The 22,027-nt window shown below is 39.5% G+C and overlaps 1 protein-coding gene across 3 annotated transcripts in view; it reads right to left on the reverse strand.

Annotated features, from left to right (window-relative positions):
• Nucleotides 1-22,027, reverse strand: part of SCYL2 (SCY1 like pseudokinase 2) — a 53,991-nt gene that overhangs the window by 14,489 nt on the left and 17,475 nt on the right. For 2 of the 3 annotated variants that reach the window (XM_073327414.2, XM_073327413.2), the window contains exons 4-12: nt 18,681-18,825; nt 17,203-17,352; nt 16,006-16,227; nt 14,455-14,571; nt 13,659-13,784; nt 12,576-12,752; nt 11,180-11,302; nt 9,263-9,376; nt 5,245-5,377 (exon numbers count right to left, since the gene is read on the reverse strand). In XM_073327414.2, the coding sequence (XP_073183515.1) occupies nt 5,245-5,377; nt 9,263-9,376; nt 11,180-11,302; nt 12,576-12,752; nt 13,659-13,784; nt 14,455-14,571; nt 16,006-16,227; nt 17,203-17,352; nt 18,681-18,825 (1,307 nt within the window). Of the gene's footprint in view, nt 1-5,244; nt 5,378-9,262; nt 9,377-11,179; nt 11,303-12,575; nt 12,753-13,658; nt 13,785-14,454; nt 14,572-16,005; nt 16,228-17,202; nt 17,353-17,649; nt 17,867-18,680; nt 18,826-22,027 lie in introns of those variants that run through there. The other variant, XM_073327415.2, reaches the window with a different exon arrangement.

Here is a 22,027-nt window from a genome sequence, read left to right on the forward strand (position 1 = left end):
CCAAGAAAACTATACATATTGTACGTACTGATAATAAAACTGAACACAGGACTCAAAGAGGTCAGACTACCAGGGAAAAATCTGTACATAAAGAAACTGATTAATTAGAATTCGTTAGAAACTGATTTGCAACTAAACACAAAACTAGAAAAAACAAAGGTGAAAGACTGAAGTATTGAACTCCAATGTAACCTGGGTACAAAAAGACATGGTTTCCTAACAGGGGCGGCATTTCAGATTTTGATGGTGGTGGTGGGACTTTAGGCACCTAAAAACTCTAGGATTTGTACAGGGTTTGGGGGCAGATAATTTAGAAATTATTTGATAAGAGCACTGTATCTAATTCTTACATAAAAGAGAGAATTAAATAAGTATTAGACCCACTCAGCTCTAATACTAACATGTTCTCACATCTTGTGTCAAGTCACTTAGACACGGGTTAGGTTTAAAATTTTAATATATATTCTTACTTTGTTACTAACTCATGAATACAACAATTGAAACAATTGTAGAAAAATCTAGATTACTTTCTATCACTTTTTTGCAGTTCACCAAGCTCGGAAGAGATGATTTAATTTTGGAAACAACTTACTAGGCCAAGGCCCTGTGAGTTTATACTGCACTTGCCTGGGGCTCTAGGGGTTCTACTTCCATTTAAAGGCTAGTTACTTTCCAGAAAAGTCTTAGACACAACACTACAGTGACTGAGTTGCAGTTCTCACTGGAGAATATTTAAAACCAAACAGCAAGAACATTCCACATTTTCAAGTTGAGAAAAAAATTGAGACTTTGGAAGTATATCATGGCCACTGCAGGCAGGAAAAGAAAATAAACAGGTACAGGAGCTCAGGGCAGCTCTTCCTCTTGAAAGAAAGTTGGAGGGTCAAATCTTCTAGTCCTTTATCCAGTAAAACTTCTATTGCCACCACTGCCTCCACTCATAGATATTAACATGTGCTTAATAACTATACACTTCATACTTAAAATATCTAAGACATCTTATCCAGGGCTACACATTTTATACACATTGGCTCAGGGACAACATTTTCTGGCATATTCTGAACACTGCTGAGCACACAGATGGTCCCCAGTGAATAATACAAATCAATGTCATAATAATAGTTGACTTTATGGACTCCGTGGATGCAATTTTTGTCCTTTGTTCTGGAATTGGCCTGGATACAGCTAAAACCCTAAGAATTTGAGGTATAAACACATCTGATACTTATATGACACTTTCTGATTCCTTCCTTTTATTAAACTCAGAACAAAAAATTATTTTTCTTTAAAATGTAAAACTGCACAGCAGCCATTGCGCTACAACCCAGCATGGGGCAGAACTGTTACCTCTAGGGAATTAAGTGATTTCCTCTCATTTGACTCTCATTCTCCATCCTTCCTGACCTCTGTGCTGCTTTTCATGCTGTCAACCATGACATCCATCCCAACCACCTGGGACCATTTGCTGGAGTCTCAGAGAGCTGGCCACCTTGGTTTTGCTCCCATCTATCAGAGTCCTCTTTTTTTGCAGCATGCTGGAGAGAGAGAGGCTGGTCTGCTGGATAGGGAGCTACCCCTGAAAGACCTGGGTTCTACTCCCTCCATGGACTTCCTGTATGACCTCAGGCCAGTGCCTTAGGGACAGAGTTTCAAAAGCTTTTAGGAACCCAAAGGTGCAGCTAGGCATCTAGTGGGGTTTACAAAGCACCTAACCTTCTAGGCACTTTTGAGAATCCCATTAGGTGCCTAAATACCTTTGAAAATCTGGTCTTCAGTCTGTATGTGCCTCAGTGCCCCTTCTGTATAATGGGGATAACAGCACTGCTCTACCTCACCGAGGGGCTGTGAGGAGAACATGAGAACAGCCATACTGGGTCAGACCAAAGGTCCATCAAGCCCAATATTCTGTCCTCTGACAGGTGGTCAATGGCAGATGCCCCAAAGGGAACGAATAGAGAGGTTATCATCAAGTGATCCATGCCCTGTCACCCAATCCCAGCTTCTGGCAAACAGAGGCCAGCGACACCATTCCTGCCCATCCTGGCTAATAGCCATTGATGGACCTATCTTCCATGAATCAATCTAGCTCCCTTTTGAACTCCATTAAAGTATTGGGCTTCACAACCCCCTCTGGAAAGGAGTTCCAGAGGTTAACAGTGCGTTGCGTGAAAAAATACCTTCTTGTGTTTAATAGAAAAAAGTTAAACATTGTAAGGCACTTAGATACTATGGTGATGGGACCACATAAGTCCCGGTGAAGATTTAAAGGGCCCAGGGCTCCTGCTGCAGTAGCAGCGGCTGGGAGCCCAGGGCCCTTTTAAATTGCTGGGCCCCAGGGTAACTGCCCCTTTTCCCCTGCTTCCCTGTCGGCAAAAGGGGAGCGACGTTAAAGCACTGCTGTCAGCTGTGTACGGGCCCGTACCGGTGGCCACTTCTTACCGGTATGCTATACCAGCCCACTTTCACCTCTGTACTACCTGTAGTTAAGAGCTCCACCTGGGGACTTGCACGCCTCCTGTACGAAACTCGGGGGGGGGGGGGGAGAGGGGGAGGAAGGCTCCCCCCCCCCAAATGGTACCCTGACTTCCTAACATTCAGAACAAAAGAAAGGAGTAACTGGGTGGCTCAAGGTAACTTGTGGCTGTTGAACCCAAGTGACACCCATATACTCAGAGTTCATAACCTGCCCCTGGCAACCGTGAAAGTTTTGCTATCTACTTGCTTTCTGGAGGGGTTCCTTCTGGAAGCTTAGGCCTGTATTAATCAAGAGGTTTTCACAGTTTATTTCTACATACCACTCCCAAATTAAGGCTTTATTCTCCACTGTGTCTGAGCAGAGCTTGGGAACAGTGCAGATGGGACATCAACAGGGAGATAATTATGACTCCCTTATTCTCAGCCAGCTGAGATCAGTCATAGCTGAGCCTCATTGTATGCCCCTCCAGATATACCCCTGCGCTGCTTTCTGGGCGATATAAGTGGTGGAGCCACCCATAGCAATAAAGATTCCCCTCTGCAGAGGAGGAATTCTTCTGGGACATTTTCCAGTCATTTTGACCTAATTTTATATAACTTAAGTTGCACCAGCTCCTAGATTCATAGATATTTAGGTCAGAAGGGACCATTATGATCATCTAGTCTGACCTCCTGCACAATGCAGGCCACAGAATTTCACCCACCACTCCTAAAAAAGACCTCACACCTATATCTGTGCTATTGAAGTCCTCAAATTGTAGTTTGAAGACCTCAAGGAGCAGAGAATCCTCCAGCAAGTGACCCGTGCCCCATGCTACAGAGGAAGGCGAAAAACCTCCAGGGCCTTCCAATCTGCCCTGGAGGAAAATTCCTTCCCGACCCCAAATATGGCGATCAGCTAAACCCTGAGCATATGGGCAAGATTCATCAGCCAGATACTACAGAAAATTCTTTCCCGGGTAACTTGGATCTTACCCCATCTAAAAACCCATCACGGGCCATTGGGCCTATTTACCATGAATATTTAATTACCAGAACCATGTTATCCCATCATACCATCTCCTCCATAAACTTATCGAGTTTAATCTTAAAGCAAGATAGATCTTTTGCCCCCACTACTTCCCTCGGAAGGCTATTCCAAAACTTCACTCCTCTGATGGTTAGAAACCTTCGTCTAATTTCTAATCTAAATTTCCTAGTGGCCAGTTTATATCCATTTGTTCTTGTGTCCACATTGGTATTGAGTTTAAATAATTCCTCTCCCTCTCTGGTATTTATCCCTCTGATATATTTATAGAGAGCAATCATATCTCCCCTCAACCTTCTTTTAGTTAGGCTAAACAAGCCAAGCTCCCTGAGTCTCCTTTCATAAGACAAGTTTTCCATTCCTCGGATCATCCTAGTAGCCCTTCTCTGTACCTGTTCCAGTTTGAATTCATCCTTCTTAAACATGGGAGACCAGAACTGCACACAGTATTCCAGGTGAGGTCTCACCAGTGCCTTATATAACGGTACTAAAACCTCCTTATCCCTACTGGAAATACCTCTCCTGATGCATCCCAAGACGACATTAGCTTTTTTCACAGCCATATCACATTGGCAGCTCATAGTCAACCTATGATCAACCAATACTCCAAGGTCCTTTTCCTCCTCCGTTACTTCTAGTTGATGCGTCCCTAGCTTATAACTAAAATTCTTGTTATTAATCCCTAAATGCATGACCTTACACTTCTCACTATTAAATTTCATCCTATTCCTATTACTCCAGTTTACAAGGTCATCCAGATCCTCCTGTAGGGTATCCCTGTCCTTCTCTAAATTAGCAATACCTCCCAGCTTTGTATCATCTGCAAACTTTATTAGCACACTCCCACTTTTTGTGCCCAGGTCAGTAATAAAAAGATTAAATAAGATTGGTCCCAAAACTGATCCTTGAGGAACTCCACTGGTAACCTCCCTCCAACTTGACAGTTCACCTTTCAGTAGGACCCGTTGTAGTCTCCCCTTTAACCAATTCCCTATCCACCTTTCAATTTTCCTATTGATGCCCATCTTATCCAATTTAACTAATAATTCCCCATGTGGCACAGTATCAAACGCCTTACTAAAATCTAAATAAATTAGATCCACTGCGTTTCCTTTATCTAAAAAATCTGTTACTCTCTCAAAGAAGGAAATCAGGTTGGTTTGGCACGATCTACCTTTTGTAAAACCATGTTGTATTTTGTCCCATTTACCATTGACTTCAATGTCCTTAACTACCTTCTCCTTCAAAATTTTTTCCAAGTGTCACAAAGTAAACTTGGTGGATCAGAGAACCCAGCCCATTAGTGTCCAAAAGAAACTGCTTAAGAGAAATGCAACTGGACAGTGTAAGGGGATTCTTTGCTGGACAGCAAACCTATTTGGAAAGTCCAATTTTACAGCTTCACTACTGAAGAGGAAACAGGAGGTGACAGGGATTTATAGTGCTCTCCGGCAGATTCTCTGCAGCTGTGGAAACCAAAGGACCCATAGAAGATCCACAGGTCAACAGCTGTGGAGGATACTTGTGACTGAACTGAGCCCATAGACTACAAATACATCAAACAGAGAACAGAGGAGCATTGGGAATACAATTTGGAATAAAAGAAAATCTCTGAGAAATCCAAAACAGCTAATAGGCTTTTACATAAATTGTTAGCCATGGAACACATACAGCACTTCCAATATGCCATATAGAGATTACAACAACTAAACTAACAAGAAAGGAAATTAAATATTCATTACCTAAAATTCCCATAAGCACTGCAGGTTCTTTGGATGGAATTTGTTGTAGAAAGGGTAGAATGTCATCAAGTACAAACCACTTATCCAAATATTCCAAAATCTTTCCTAAGCACACTAACGAGTTCACGCGGACCTATTAAATATGTAACAGAAGTTAAGTAGCATCTCTAACGTCTATTTTTGACTAAAAATAAACATTTTAAAATACATGAATTTTAAATCTTTATAAAAACAGATAAGATTTTTGTATTTAAACTTACATTTTAACAAAAGTGTTAAGACAGACTAAAATAACTGGACGAACTACATTTTTACAAAATTGAAATAGATAGACCCCAAAGTCCTCTAATACACAGTTATGATTAAACATTATTGTAAAAATAACATCTTGAACCACAGAAATGTAGGGCTAGAAGGGACCTTGAGAAGTCATCAAGTCCAGCCCCCTTACTAAAACAGGACAAAGTAAACCTAGACCATCCCTGACAGGTGTTTGTCCAATCAGTTCTTAAAAGCCTTCAGTGATGGGGATTCCACAACCTCTCTTGGAAGCTTATTCCATCACTTAACTACTCTTATAGTTAATATGTATCCTAAATCTCCCTTGCTGCAGATTGAGCCCATCACTTCTTGTCCTCCTTTCAGTGGACATGGAGAACAATTGATCACAGTCCTCTTTTATAAACAGCCCTTAACATGTCTCAAGACAGTTATTATGGTCCCCACTTCAGTCTTCTTTTTTCAAGACTAAACATGCCCTGTTTTTTTATCCTTTCCTCATAGGTCAGATTTTCTAAATCTTTTATCACTTTATTGTTCTTCACTGGACTTTCTCCAATTTGTTCACATCTTTCCTAAAGCGTGGCACCCAGAACAGGATGCTATACTCCAGCTGAGGCCTCAACAGTGCCGAGCAGAACACATTCTTACATACAAGTCCTGTTAATATACCTCAAAATATTAGCTTTTTCCCCCACAACTGCATCACATTGTTGATTCATGGTCAATTTGTGCACCACTATAGCCTCCACATCCTTTTCAGCAGTCCTCCCATCTCACAAGTTATTCCCCATTTTGTAGTTGTGCATTTGATTTTTCCTTCCTAAGTGAAATACTTTGCACTTGTCTTTATTGAATTTCTTTCTTGAATTGTAAATTTCTGACTAATTCTCTAATTTGTCCAGGTTGCATTTTGTAAGCACACACTCTGCTCCATTATCCAAGTCATTAATGAAAATATTGAATATAGTACTTGAACCCAGGATTGACTCTCCAGTGGGACTCCACTAGATACGCCCTCCCAGTTTGACAGTGAATCGTTGAGAACTAAGTATGGTCTTTCAAACAGTTGTGCACCCACCTTATAGTAATTTCATCTAGCCACATTTTCCAAGTTTGCTTATAAGAATATCATTTGAGACTGTGTCAAAAACCTTACTAAAATCAAGATACATCATATCTACTGCTTCTCTTCTGCACCTCACCCCACCCACTAGGTCAGTTACCGTCAAAGAAGGAAATTAGGTTTTTAGCATGATTTGTTTTTGACAAAACCATTCATCTACCCACCTTATTTTACTCTAGGTGCTTACAAATTTATTGTTTAATAATTTGTTTCAGTATCTTTCCAGGTACCAAGGTTCAGCTGACTGGATTCCCCATCCTCTTTGCTCCCCTTTTTAAAGACAGGTAGTCTCTGTTTTCCCTTCTCCAAGTCTTCTAGGACCTCACCCATCCTCCGTGAGTGTTCAAAGATAATTATTAATGGTTCACAGATTTCTTCAGCTAGTTCCTGAAGTACCTTAAGATGAGTTTTATCAGGCCCTGCTGACTTGAATGCATCTAGTTTATCTAAATATTCTTTAACCTGTTCATTCCCTATTTTGGCTTGTGTTCCTTCTTCTTTGTTGTGAGTATTAATTGTGTTGAGTATCCAGTCAGCATTAAGATAGGCATTAAACAACTCAGCCATCTGGATGTCATCTGTTATTAGGTCTCCTTCCCCGCGAAGTAGAGAACTTACCACTTTCCTTCATCTTTCTCTTGCTCCTAATGCATTTAAATAAGCTCTTCTTACTGCCTTTTTTGTCCCTTGCTAGGTGTAACTCATTTTGTGCAGCCTTTCTGATTTTGTTCCTGCATCCTTATGCTATTCTTTTGTACTACTCCTTATCAATTCATCCATGTTTCCACTTTTTGTGGAATTCCATTTTGATTTTCAAGTCATCAAAGAGCTTCTGATGGAGCCATATTGCCTCTTACTATTCTTCCCTTCACACTAGAATAACTTGCCGTTGTGCCTTTAATAAAGTCTCCTTGAGGAACTGCCAACTCTCCTGAACTTCTGTATCCTTTAGATTTTCTTCCCTTGGGACCTTACCTACCAATTCTCTGAGTTTGTTAAAGTTTGCTTTTTTGAAGTCCAATGTGCTTATTCTGTTGCTCTCATTCCTTCCTTTCCTTAGGATCTTGAAATCTATCATTTCATGATCATTTGCACCAAAATTGCCTTTCATTTTCAGATTCATACTCAATTCCTCCCTGTTGGTCACAATCAAGTCTAATATGGCTGTCCCTCTCATTACTTCTTCCACTTTCTGAAACAAAAAGTTGTCCTCAATACATTCCAAGAACTTATTGGAAATTGTGTGTTTTGCCTTATTACTTTTCCAACAGATATGTGTGTGAAGTCCCCCATTACTACCAGGTCTTGTGTTTTGAATATTTCCATGTTCCATACAATGTATATCCTCCACAACCCATTTGTTTTGCTGAAATGTCAGAGCAAGTTTATTTTAATTTCCAGTACTAAACATAACCTCCTTGGGGAAAAACAACACATTGAAAATATTCCATTTTGCAAGAGACCAATTCTGATATTAGCTCTTTTCCGTTATCAAAAATTAGAGTGGGAAAATATAGACTGTACTACTCTTCAGTACAGTTCATCGACTTGTGTTTGATATAGTCCCCCAACAGAAAGTGTATTAGAATTAAACTAATTCTACACTTGATATTATGCACTAGACACACTATGATAGAATTTAGTGTTCTGTTGTGATATTGCCTTTGCAGTGATCATGAACAATACATTCTTGCTGTAGTTTACTAAATTAAGCAGATGTCACTGAGAGTGATACAGAACCATAAGTGCGTACAAGTCACAATGTAGAAACTGGAGGAACCTGCAGTATCCTGCAGGACTCCTTCCCACACATCACAGCTTATGTCTTGGATTTCCTCAGAGAATAAGAAATTTGCTCAAAGAATAAGAATGGTTGCTAGGATGATTTAAACACTGCTGCTTTGCTTCAAAAACCTTTTCTGAACATAAATAAGGCTCAAACAAATATTAGGATTTTTTAAATAATTGGTGTCTAAAAGTTAGGATCCTAAGTCCATATTTAGGTACCTAAATTACTTGATGGGTACTTCATTTTGAAAAATCTCTTCATTCTAATCAGAGAATCAAATAAGGCTTAATGCAGTTCAAAAAGTATGTGTGAAATCTACTTAACTGAAATGGCATATTACTTTATCAAACAGACTCAACGCTGAATTCAAGAATACCTAATCACTTCAATTATTCACATTTTTGACAGGACATATCTAAAATGGGGAATAGGGGGAGAAACCCAGAAAACTACTTTGAAAGTTTATATAATTCATATCAAGGAGCACTAGACAATTACTTTTCACATTAGCTAGTTTTCTCATATAACGAAGTATATAAAAAGAAAATCCAGAACAGTTCTTTATAAAAACAAAAGAAAGTTTTGCATCACTGAAACACAAGTGATTGCATATTGGTTACTGAACAGACAGCAATACTTTTAGAAAAAACTGAAGTGAATGCATACTATTATGGTAGGAGTTGCTCTGTTTTCTGTACCAGGCTCTTGCTTTCCAGCAACATGTTGATAATAATTAAAACAACAGAAAAGCCAAAATTATCTGAGCACTATTTTAATGTTTTGGGAGTAGGGGATGGAGAGATCAAGAACATTAGTTTACTTACAGCAAGAGAGGAAGTTTGCAAACATGCATTTTTAATTCTTGGTATTAATGCATTTTTCATTGATGAGTAGTCTATTAGGTTGGCAAACGTAGGAATTATGTTAAGGCAAAGTTCCTGTAAGCAAAAAACCACAGGAGTTTTTAAAAACTTCATTTTACAGTAAAATTAGTAATATATATACTGTAAGAGCAAAAATATTAGTTAAAACGTTCTCAATCCTCCTCTTCAACAAACAAACGTGGTCACCTAATTGATCCCCAACTTATTTTTAAAAAGCTAGAACTTCAAGCAGTCTGATTTACTAAAAACATATACTTTTATATTATAGAACCACCATTCAGTTACCATTACTACATGCTATATTAATGAAAACTACACTAGTACTACTACGACTACTACTAAAGCATAATTTGAGGATTCATGCCTGAAGAGTCCTTTGAATGAAAAGAGCTACATTAGTATCATAACTTCAAAATATCTGGATCAAGAAAAAGGCTTACATTTTCACAAAACAGTACTTTACAGAAAGCTAGTTTTTAATCACAGAAAAGCAAAGAATTAAAATATATATTTCACTTGATTTGTTACATGAAAAATAAATTCACAACAACAACATATGTGACAGCACCTAAAATGCCACCTGACTACTACAAAAAGTGTCTCAGCAGTAAAGAAGTATCCAATTAGAATAATTACTTAGACTAAATTATAAATAGTAAAACTAATCTAAGATACAGAGACAGATAAAACCTGGTTAATTTAACTCCAGTTATCTAAAATTCTAGTTAAGCCACAGGTCAGTTACTTTCCCCCATGACTTCTAGGCTTTGCAGGGCTGAAGCCCCCATTTATCCAAGGATTTTGGAGAGGCTTCTGGATAACTGGAGTTTGGCAGTACACAAAAAGTAAATTCCAAAAGGCAAAAGATAATAAAGCAATAAAAAATACATTAAATACTTATTTAGGCAACAGGCCTGAACAGAAAGTGTCACTCTGCTTGAAGTTTTTCATACACTGGAAAACAGTGAATCAACAACATCTGGCATGATTAGGCAAACACCCATGTTTTATTAACTGATCTCTTTCTAGTCAGGTAGGGAGAAAGTCCAACAACATATTCTGGAATTAATGCATAATCCTGCAGGTATGTTGTACAAATTTTAACTTCCTCTTGTAAGGAGAGAAAAGTTGTAAGGAGGGGTGGGCAAACTTTTTGGCCCGAGGGCCACATCGGGGTTCCAAAACTGTATGGAGGGCTGGAGTAGTGTATTAAATTGCTCCCCATAAGAATGTACTACTTACAGTGTACTACTTATAGCTGCCAGTCCTGGTGCGCAGCATGGTAAGGGGAGGTTGGATAAGGGGCAGGGAGTCCCAGGCGGCCTTTCAGGGGGTGCGGCGTGTGGATAGGGGTCGGGGCAGTCAGGGAACAGGGGAAGTTGGATAGAGGGTGGGGTCCCGGGGTGGGCGGTTGGATGGGTCTGAGGGGGGCAGTCAGGGGGCAGGAAGTGGAAGGGGGCAGAGGCCAGGCTGTTTGGGGAGGCACAGCCTTCCCTACATGGGTGTAGTGTATTAAATTGCTCCCCGTAGGAATGTGCTACTTATGGAGCACCAGGACTGGCAGCCTTAAGTAATACACCATAAGTAGCACATTCCTATGGGGAGCAATTTAATACACTACACCCGTCGGCTCTCGCAGCCCCGCCACACACAGCGCTGATGGCATGGTGAGCCAAGGCTGAGCGGGAGGGGCCGGGGGCTAGCCTCCCTGGCTGGGAGCTCAAGGGCCGGGCAGAACGGTACCGCGGGCCATAGTTTGCCCACCTCTCTTGTAGGGTATACATAATTTGACAGTATCCCTTCACAGCAAAGAGGAAAGTTTTATACACTATTAAAGAAAAACCATAGTTACTGCACCTGAATCTGAATTGAAGGTGCTTCTAAGGCTCTATAAACCATTGGAAGAACACTATTCTTTATTTCATCTGGTGGAGTCTTGGTTAGGAGCAAATCCATTTTTTGCAAGAAAATCAACAAAATCTATAAAACAAGACAACCGAATGTTATGAATACCACAGATTTTACTTCTGTAACATTACACTTTCAATTTGAAGTTTATTATTGCAATATAGTTTTGAAACATTAACAAAAGCTTTCTTATAACAGAGTCAATGGTATTTACACTCACCATGTTGCTAGCCTGAAGGCATGGAAGATAAAATAGACACTTGGACATGTTATTGGATTTTTGAAACAGCAAATAAAAGTTAAAACAAATATACTGACCCTTTTATAAAACAACAAAAAAAACCCCACAAGCCTTGTGGACTTTTGTCTTACAATTCCAAAATAGTCCATTATTAAACTTTAGCTATAGAAACACACTCTTGACATACATAGCATTATGGAAATCACTAGTTTCCAAAGAAACCTTCAGTCAAATTCTGCCTTCTGATGCATATGTGCAATTCCCAATTACTTCAACTGAAGTTGCACATATGCATTAGAAGGCAGAAGTTGGACCTTACTGAAGGAGCACAGCATTACAGTGACACTATTGGCACAAAATAGGTTTATTCCTAAAGTGAAACTAAACTTGACATAAAAATGTGTAATTCCCCAAGCAAAATACTTCACCAAGGTAACCTCATTCTTCTTCTGAAAAGCAACACTAGAACCTGTAATAAAAATCTCAAAACCCAACAGCTTTTAAAGAAGACAGAAAGGGTTGAGGAAGTGTCTGTTTGGACATTTGACATACACCATCAGATAGCCAGACATACTACCACCTAATCATCTGAAAGTTCTTTTGGGGGGGGGGGGGCGCGGAGGGGGGCAACCTTTACCCAAGATTCCTATGTTCCCTCTTTGGGCTTGTCAATACCAGCAAAAAAAAAAAAAAAAAAGTGGTAGCAAATTTATCCAGTATTGTTTAGTCCTGCTCAGAACAGGCCTGATGATAAATTACAAGTCTGATTTTTGTTACTCTAGACTCACCATATCAATACAATATTACGCTTAATGAAAGGTCTATTGCCCCTTCAGAGAGCGAATGGTCTGCCATGCTAAAGTTGCATTCCAGACCAGTCAAGGGCAGGTGTGCTACAGAGGCAATGGGCTCAGTGCATTTCAGAGGATGAAATGCCTTGCTTCACTCAAGACTGATCTCTCTGGACAGCTACAGAGCAGAACTGAGGTTTGGAAGTTTGTGTTGGATTGGAACAAGGAAATAAATAGAAGATTGATTAGGATTTTGTCAGGAAAAACCTTGAAGGAAAAAATGAGAAAAACTTTGAAAACAACATTAATCTACCTGGATTGGTTCTTGCTGTTTAAAAACAGGGCCAAGATCAGGCAGAATTAGCTTGATGTACTCTTCTTTGGTGCACTCCTCAGCAATCAACAGAACATTAGGCAAAACAAAGGGTACCATATCAGGGTTCACAAACTCTGCAGTCAAGTAAGGCAAAATCCGCTGCACTATAACACGCTGAGAAAGAAAAAGAGGTGTGGTTGCTTTGCATTGCAATAAAATACTATTTTCTAAATTTATTTCAGCCAAGATTTTCTTCATAAAAGTCAGGTTTATACAGTAGTAGACAAATGCAACAATCAGTCCTGAACCTTACTTTAAGAGTAAACTTGCTAAGTTAAAAAAAAAAAAAGACATTACTCAACATTAGATCTTCCTGCAGTAGGATTGTACACGAAATAGTTCAAAAAGAAAGTTTAATTAAAGTTGTAGAAATTTAATCACCCGGGCTACAAATGTTGTTATTCGACTATGTGGTAAACAAGTATTTTTTCCTTCTTATTTTCTTTGGGACTATAAAAACTAAGATTAACAAAAAAGGGAAGGGGATGGGTCCAGTGTTATCATACCATCTACCTGCCATACAGGAGAAGAAATTTGGACTGACAGTCTCTAGCTTTCCAAGCTGTCTGTGAGAATGAAAAGCACAATGGGCCAAGCCCCCTTGGGGAAGAAAGCTTTGCATGACTCAGCAATAAAGAAGCACTGACTAGCTCTAAAAAAAGAATTCAGTAAGTCCAATTGCACTGGAAGGATAGGGACTTGAAAGATGTGGATTGTAAAGCATTGGGAATGGGGAACTTAGGGAGGAAGAGATCTTCTGTTCCAAGTGGGACGAACCCAGAGGAGTTAAGCGAACTCTTCAAGGCAAATTTCGCTACCATGAGAGTTCAAGGTTGACATTTTTTCTTAACTCCAGGAGCATCAGCAGCTGCAGGGTATTCCCACATAAAATGAGTTTGTCATACCTCTTCTTCTTCCCTACTATGTTCTACCAATCCCACTGCAGTCCATTATAGAACGGACGTGCATAGACTCCAATACTCTTTATTTTAAAATGATAAAAGATAAAGGAAAACAAACCTTTGGCAGTTTTGGTAGAACCTTTGGTAGCCCTTTAAAAAACTGTGATTTCTGAAGATTATCCCTTTGGAATAAAGAATCAAAATATTGGAGTGTCATTGCCCCAACATCATCAAAGAAAGGTACCTAAAAATAAAGGATAAAAAAGTGTGATCTTTGCGAGAAACCACCACCAATGCTACTGTAAATGTAACATATGTAAAATAATGATCTAATTTATCTTCTCAAATACATTATAATCAACATGCTTTTATCGTTAAAAGTGGCTACATCTAACAAATAGAAAAGTACATTTTTACACAATAAACAGTACTGTGACTGACAGGTAAACTTCATCATTAAAACAATTGACTGTTTGAGCCAAGCTTTTTAAAGGAAAAACTGATAATATTTGTATGGCTGATATGGTCTGTCTAACTTGGTTTATTTTATATGGAAGAGAATTATTTATTGCATTACAAAAGCTCGAAGAATGAAGACAAGTTTTAATAAAAGAGCAACCTTACCAAGAAGTACTGTATACTTATTACTTCTACATTATTGGGCTACTTCCTAGACTACCCAGTCTTTGGTTACCTCCCTGAGAATTTACAGCCCTGCTTCAATACATAAAGTGAATGTGAGAGTCATAAAACAAAAGGAAAAGTAGTACCTTTAAGGACAACAGAAAATAACTAAACATTTTAAAATTTCAATTGAAAAGAGCATCAGCTAAAAAAAGTTCATATATTATTTGCTTCTAATCACACATTATTAGCCCTGTTTCATGCAGCTACAGTATTTTCTAGGCACTCACCTTTGTCATTTGATCTGCATCTGGTCTGACTGCAGGAGCTACATTTAATAGTAGTTTTACATGTTCACGTACTTCCTCTGGTATATTCTGAAGTGCACTGGAGCCTAAGCGACTCAGCTGTACAAATAATTCAAGCACATGATCCATGAATACAGAAAACTCTACATACTCATTTTAAGACAACTGATTTGATGCCTTCTTAGTTCTACTTTAAACAGGCAAATTTTAGAAAATGTAATTTTTATAAATGCAAGCACAAACTCCAGCTGTGGTCATTCCTACCTCTTTTCTTACAGAGGCACTGCATGCTGGCACTGGTTTAAAGCCTGAGTTTACTAAGGCCATGTCTACACGTACAGCACTGCAGTGGCACAGCTGTACTGATACAGCTGCGCCACGGCAGCGTGTGTGGTGAAGACGCCCTATGCCGATGAGAGAGAGCTCCCCTGTCGGCATAATGAAACCACCTCTGCGAGCGGCAAAGGTTTACTGTCAGGAGAAGCTCTCCCACTGATATAGCGCTTATGTCGGTGTAACATGTTGCTCAGTGGGGTGGAATATTCAAATCCCTGAGTAACGTAAGTGGTAGTGTAGACATAGCCTAATTCTGTAGCGCAAAGGAACTCAACTGTATGGCTCACGGCCTCTTTAATAGTGCATTGTGATCTGTATGTCATGATAGAGCTTTAAACGTGACTAAGGACTTGTCTACACTGGCAATTTACAGCGCTGCAACTTTCTTGCTCGGCGGTGTGAAGAAACATCCCCGAGTGCAGCAAGTTTCAGCGCTGTAAAGTGCCTGTGTAAACAGTGCCCCAGCGCTGGTAGCTATGCTTCTCGTGGAGGGGGGTTTTTTAGAGCGCTGGGAGAACTCTCTCCCAGCGCTCTGCCGTGACTACACAAGCCACGTTAAAGTGCTGCTGCGGCAGCACTTTAGCATTGCCAGTGTAGACAAGCCCTAAGGAACATCAGTATAACTCAGCATCTCTTCTCTTCCTCCAGCAGACAGGAGGTGGAGAAAGAAAAGTTAATTTCTTTTTCTCTGAAGATAAGTGAGGAGGGCATCTTTCCAATTCAACTGTGGGAGGAAGGGAGGAGTCACCCACAATTTCTCACCTGTGGGTGATTTCACCACCTTTTATTTAAACTCAGCAATTCTCACATGCTAACACAGTTGTTCATTGTCCTGTGGTTGATATCCTGTTTGCTCTCCTCACAGTCAGTGTGGCACATCATATGTCTATCCCCTATTAGCAGCATATGGAGACATAAGGAGCCCCAGGCAGAATGTCAGCACTAGTAGTTTATTCAGGCAATTTGAATTATGCATCTATTTTTATTCTAAGTATTTTATAAAGACTGATTTTAAAGAGGTAGCATGTATGATGTGACCTATTATTGTAACTACATTTATATTGTAGCTCTCGATGTTGTATACTACATTGAGATATCCATTTCTCTTCTTTTTTAAAGTAGCAATTGCTTTTAAACATTGAGACATTTAAAAAGTGATAATCAAATTCAGAACATATTGCTAAGTATAGTAGATACCTGATCTAGCTGTCTACTGAAACTTTTATAAATATCTTTCTTGTTGATCTCAAAAATAGGTTTCCCTTTATTAAATACTGCATACGTGACAGCGCCTAAAGAGTACATGTCACTGGCAGTCTCGCAGCTCACTGAAAGGATGTATTCTGGTGCCAAATACTCAGGATTTGGAAGACACAAGGATGGCAAGTTCGGGTCCCATTCTTTACATAGGAACTTCAGCTGTAAGAACAACAGTGAAAGAAAATATAGCAGTTGAAGATTTTAAATTGAAAATTACTGAATAAGCAGCAAACAGTCAAATTCCTTCAAATTCATCATAAGTAAAACAACAGGGACACAGTGAAGCAAAAGTGATTAAGTGGCTATATAGGCTAAATGGTTATGCTTTGACTGTTGCAGATATCACACCAAGATGATATAGAATTATGAAACTTGATGAACATTTCAAAGTATGGTTTACATATTTAGGCATAAATTAATCTTTAGAAAAAGAGCTACAGAAAATATGCTACTCGTTTTACTTTATGAAATTAAATGTATTTCTGGATAAGAATTGCCAGTAATACCAGGAACACTGCACTCTGTGGCAGGACGGTAGCCTTGTCCATTGGGCTGTTATTGGTTTATCTTGGTGCCAAGAGTGGCTGGTGACCTGCTGCCTCAAAAACGTTGCACTAGGGGAAAAGGTGGCATCCTCCTGTACTGACCTACCAGTAGATGTAGATGCTGTACTCTGCACAGACAAATGTCACATCCCATTACTAATTCCCTGAACTATTTAGTCCCTGTTAATCCACTCTTAAGTTTCTTTTAAGCAACAACTATCAAGCATGTAGTAGTTCTGCAACATATGTGCATGGGGCTCAAGGATGAAATCACATTCATTTTTAAAGTACAGTACAAGGAATTTTTCACTGACCACTATACTAGGACTAGAACCCAATCCCTAATTTAAGGAGCCAGCTCAAACTCATTTTCAGTTGTAACTCAAGGCAGAATTTGAACTCAGACCTCCAGAAGTAAAGGGCTGATGACCTATCATGTCATATAGCCTCCCCTCTTTTTTTTTTTTAAAATAAAGAGGTTTAGAGAAATTAGTACATGATACAGTACTAGAATTAGTAGATCATGCAGCCTGCTTTAGACACTATCTACATTTAAAGTAAAAAGCAGACAAAAATAAAGCCTTATTACCTCTTGTTCAGATGGATTTGTTGACTGAATACAAAAATCAAATCCCATAATTTTCCATGCTCCACTTTTATTCAAAATTATATTTTCAGGAGTAATGTTTCCATGGACCATTTTCACACTGCTGTGCAGAAAGGACAAACCTTCAGAGACCTGTTAACGAGGAAAGATTATTTCAAGTTTTTTTGCATATATTCTTTCAAAACACTTGCAGAATATTTACATCAATTATCAGGTGTCATTTATCACAGCAAAGTCTGACTTCCCATGCTCAACTGGCATGTGTTAACTAAGAAACAGTCAAGCCAATCTACCACAAGGGAAGAAAAAATTTCACTCTAAAATTTTTGAAAAAATTAAACATGTATCAAGCAAACCAAATTCAGGTTGAGAACTTGCTCATGGAGTTACTAATGCCACGTTAACTATCACAGGGCTTGAAAAACTCACTTGCCCAGGATGAGTTGAATGTTCACCAGATGAGTTGGCTGAATGGGGAGCCACTGACCGCTGTTTGCTCGTTTCTTTGGATCATCTCTTACTCTTCTCAAATATTAATGCAAAGTTGTCTCGAAAAATTACTTTTTTATGATCACCATCATTGGTCTTCAGATTACTTATCAAAAGGTATGGCCCACAGGTGATTTTTTTTTTTTTTATTTCAGAAGGGTAACTCCAGACTGAAACCTTGTAGGATAGTATTTAACCTAAAATCAACTATTATAAAAATATACAACCCCTGAAAAACTGTATGTAATGGAATTGACAGCAATTCCTTGAATACCTCAGTGATAATCAGCACCACTATAATGTATTATGTCTGGAACTAATACAGTGTTCTGTGCCCTCACCTCGCTTTTCTCCTCCAGGAGATGGATTTACACTAAACCGCTCTCTCAAGGAGAAGAAAATAGACCAAATTTGCCAAGGATGGCAAGAGGAAAAAACAGTATGGGGTTAAGGCATTGGATAGAGCTAGACTCAGGCTATCTATGTTCTATTCTCAGCATCACCACAGACTTCCTGAGCAACCTGGAGCAAGTTACTTAACTTCTCCATGCCCCAGTTCCCTATATAAGAGATAGGGATAATAGTTCCCTTCTCACAGGACTGTTGTAAGGATAGATTCATGAATGTATTTAAGGTGATCAGATACTATAGTGATGTCCATTATAGAAAAACCTATAAGTAAATTTTAAAAAGTTAACACTAATATAACTGGGTTTAACACCATAGACTTAAATGGAGTTGAATGCACTTACAACAGCTGTGAATTAAAAAAAAAAAAATCTTATCAATCCTGAATGCTCTGATAGAAATGTCTTGTGCTTTTAGATAAATAATTCCAGAATTCCTAACCAAACTGTTACTCACATGCTTATCTTTATCCACAGTTACTCATATAGGTAAACATGTGCATAGCTGTTAGCAGGATTAGGGCTTAAATTTGTAAACCAATAAAGATAAAACCATTAACATACCTGAAGCAAGCCATATTTGGTTTCCACATCATAAAGTTTGTATTCCTTAATATCAGATGGTAAAGGAGAGGGTAGATTGTCCCAGTTGCCAAGAACATTAGCTAAACTTGCAAAGACTGGCTCTGTACAAAATGCCAGGCAATCTCTAAAAAGGGAAGAGGTATCCAATATATCCAGTAAATACATTTAATAAGCTCTTGGTCATGATTTTGAATTACAGAAAATAACTTTCACATGATATATCACCACAATAATCAATATTACTTAAACCATGCTATATGTCAGCTTTTGAAGAATAGCATCTCAAATATTTTAATTCTGTAACAAGATGTCTTGGAAGCACACTGGAAGTCAGAAAGTGGTATTGGTCAGAGTAAGGCATTTACTACTCTGTATATAGTACTAAAAGTGTGCATAGTGTTTGATAAAGAATAAGAATATTTTCCCTGTACTGAGCCAACACAAGAAAGGTGTAAAGTAGGAATTCATGTACAAGTTGCAGGATCAGGCTTAGTTAGGACCAGGATTGATAAGATTCTGAGTAAAGCAGCCTTTGTGTACACCAGTCCGCCATAAACCAGAACATTAGGGTCAAAGCCTATGAGACCAAAGTCAGCACCAAACTAGAGCCTTGTTCATAGTGGTAGGCAGAAAAATAACTGAAAATAAAAAATTCAGCAGAGCGGAGAATATGTGCTGACCAACAATTAATGAAGCAATTGTTGAATATTTAGTGACACTACAAAGTATACAATTTTTTACGGCAAAAATGCTTGAAACACTCATCAAAACGACTGCACAATAAACATAGCTTAACTGCGTCTTCATTTACTCTCTCCCTTCATCCCTCACCATGTCCCCACCTCCTCTTTCCCTCTGTGGTTTCATTTCTCCTCTAACATTGTGTTGTAACGTTCACATCCTATCCTCTCAATAAACGAGGTTGCCTCCCTGTGACTATGCTTGAAATGGCTCTTCATTTAGCCTCTTCCCTGTCTCCTCTCCCTTGGTGGCTGTAAGAGGAGTACACTTGTATATGTACAAAATTACAAGCCTTCTAGCTACTGTCAAGGAGCAGGGGATCATGGTGACTCTTAACTCTCCATATCAGTCTCATGATGCCAGCAAGTGTGCTGCCCACACTGCCTTACAGGTATAGGCTTCAGGTAGCATTGGCAGACTGTTCTTAAGACGCCTGGAACAGCCTTAGCAACTTAAGAGCTGTGGGTTAAGTCTCAATTGTTCTAAAGTCAACAGGGAAAAGCTTTAACTAGTTGGTAACACTTGAGCCTGTTGTGAGAAAGAACTAGCAGGCTCTTTATGAGAAAATAAGAACACTGCCTCCACCTGAGCAAGGAAAATCGAGACATAAGAAAACCAATCAGAATATATTACTCAGGGTGATAAAGTCTCTTGCAAACAAATAAAAAACTAAGTATTTGTTGAGTCATTCAAAAATATCACAGGGAACACTATGCAATAGGATAAAACTTAATGGATTGTACACTTCACAAGCCAATGAAATTGCTCTCTAAAGTACAATAAGGCCAAAGAAACAAAACTGATGAAACACGAAAGATCCTTGGCTCCTCACCCTCAAAGATTAAGAATCATAGCTTCAGTTCTCCCTACCGCCACCTTTGTGAAGAAGCAAGAATCCTAAAGCAGAATAAATACAAGCGTCAGAAAATCTGACTGAAGATGCTCAACCTTGGTGTTAGTCAGGCTTCCAATTAAACCAATAGGTCCTGGCTCCTCCTGACCCTGCACTTTTTTTTTTTTTTTTTTTTTAAATATAACAAAACTGCCTCTACAGAAACTCAGTTTTGTACTGACCCACTAGGTAAGACCAGAACAGGGGATGACGAAGTCACTCAATCTTTTATTCCTATTCACCAACAAAAAGCAGATTTAAGTGCCTGGTGGTACTTAATACTGTTCCAGAACTACAAACTTATATAAACCAGGAAATACAGAGTTAAGGTTCATGCCCATATAACCTTAACTCTACTCTCATTGAGCGTTGACCTATAAGCCCATAGCACACATTCTTTTACTGTACTGAACAGGAGCTATCTATATCTGCCCTACACTCAAACACCTAGCTTACTCCACAGAAAACACCATATCTGCTAAATTTTACAACCTTTACCCATATGCACATGATGCCATCTAATACTATCCTTTCTCTTACCCGTCACTGAAACCACAGACCACACTCATCTCCCACCTAACTGATGACAATCCCCACAGCCAGAAGACAGCTGGGCTCTGCTACTGACACAACCTACACAATGCAGTGCTGAAATGAGGCATACCGGATCCCTCAGGGTACATAGGCACCTCTTTCCTTAGATTACACTCAGGGGTCAGGCAAAGGGATTCACACACCTCCAGAAGGTCATGACTCCCACCCCAGATTTCCTCATATCATTATCACAGCTCTGCCAAGCTGTGCCAACATTTAATACACCTACATCTAAACCTACTCTTGTACTCCCAGGCCGCCATTTCAAGTTCACCTTCCCATTCCTGTCCCATTAAGCCTCTAGCACTTGGGAAGCCATTAGCATGTAAGATGTTGCTTCCTGCTGTCTGGTGACCTCTGAGGGTGCATATATATGACAGGCAGCAGCTTACTGGAGGGGCGCATGCGTCCTTGAGTTATGTACCCAGTGCTGTACATCAAACCAGGCCCCATACTGCCACTATGCGTCACCACCCAGCTGGACTCCCCAACTGCTTCAGCCAGGATTCCCCAGCTATGCCTTTGACCCACCCAGTCTACAAGTCAGCCTGCAAGTCAGCCTCCCATCCCCTGAAAGATATGGCATATACCTTAACTTTGTATTTTCTGATTTTCAGAGGTTTAGATTTGTGTTGCCTTAAGATCACAGTGCACACACACACACAGGAGAGAAGGATGTGAGGCTGACAGGTCGTCCCCCACCACTCACCTTGACACCCACCCCACATATCACCCTTCCCGGTGTTCCATCTCTCATCTCCATCCTCTCCCCGCACCTGAACCACCCAACCTCTCTCCCCTCATACTCACCCCAATTTATCCCCCCTACCACAAACCCAAACCCCTTTCCCCCATTCCTTCTCTATTCCTCTGCCCCCTAGTTCCCCCTCCCAGCAAGCATTTGCATACACAATTTTCTTTTCAAAAATAGTCTGAGCACCTTCTGAATTTTCTGCTGTACTCAGATGACATTTTCCCAAAATAACAAAAGACCTCTTTGACAAAGGCAGATTGTAGCAACATGACTACTACATTTCCAGATTTCTAGCAAGAGCAGGCTCCAGATTAAAATGCCTAGGTGTTGCTCATATTCAATAGC

The sequence above is a fragment of the Lepidochelys kempii genome, chromosome 1 (genome assembly GCF_965140285.1).
Source record: "Lepidochelys kempii isolate rLepKem1 chromosome 1, rLepKem1.hap1, whole genome shotgun sequence".
Lineage (NCBI taxonomy): Eukaryota > Metazoa > Chordata > Testudines > Cheloniidae > Lepidochelys > Lepidochelys kempii.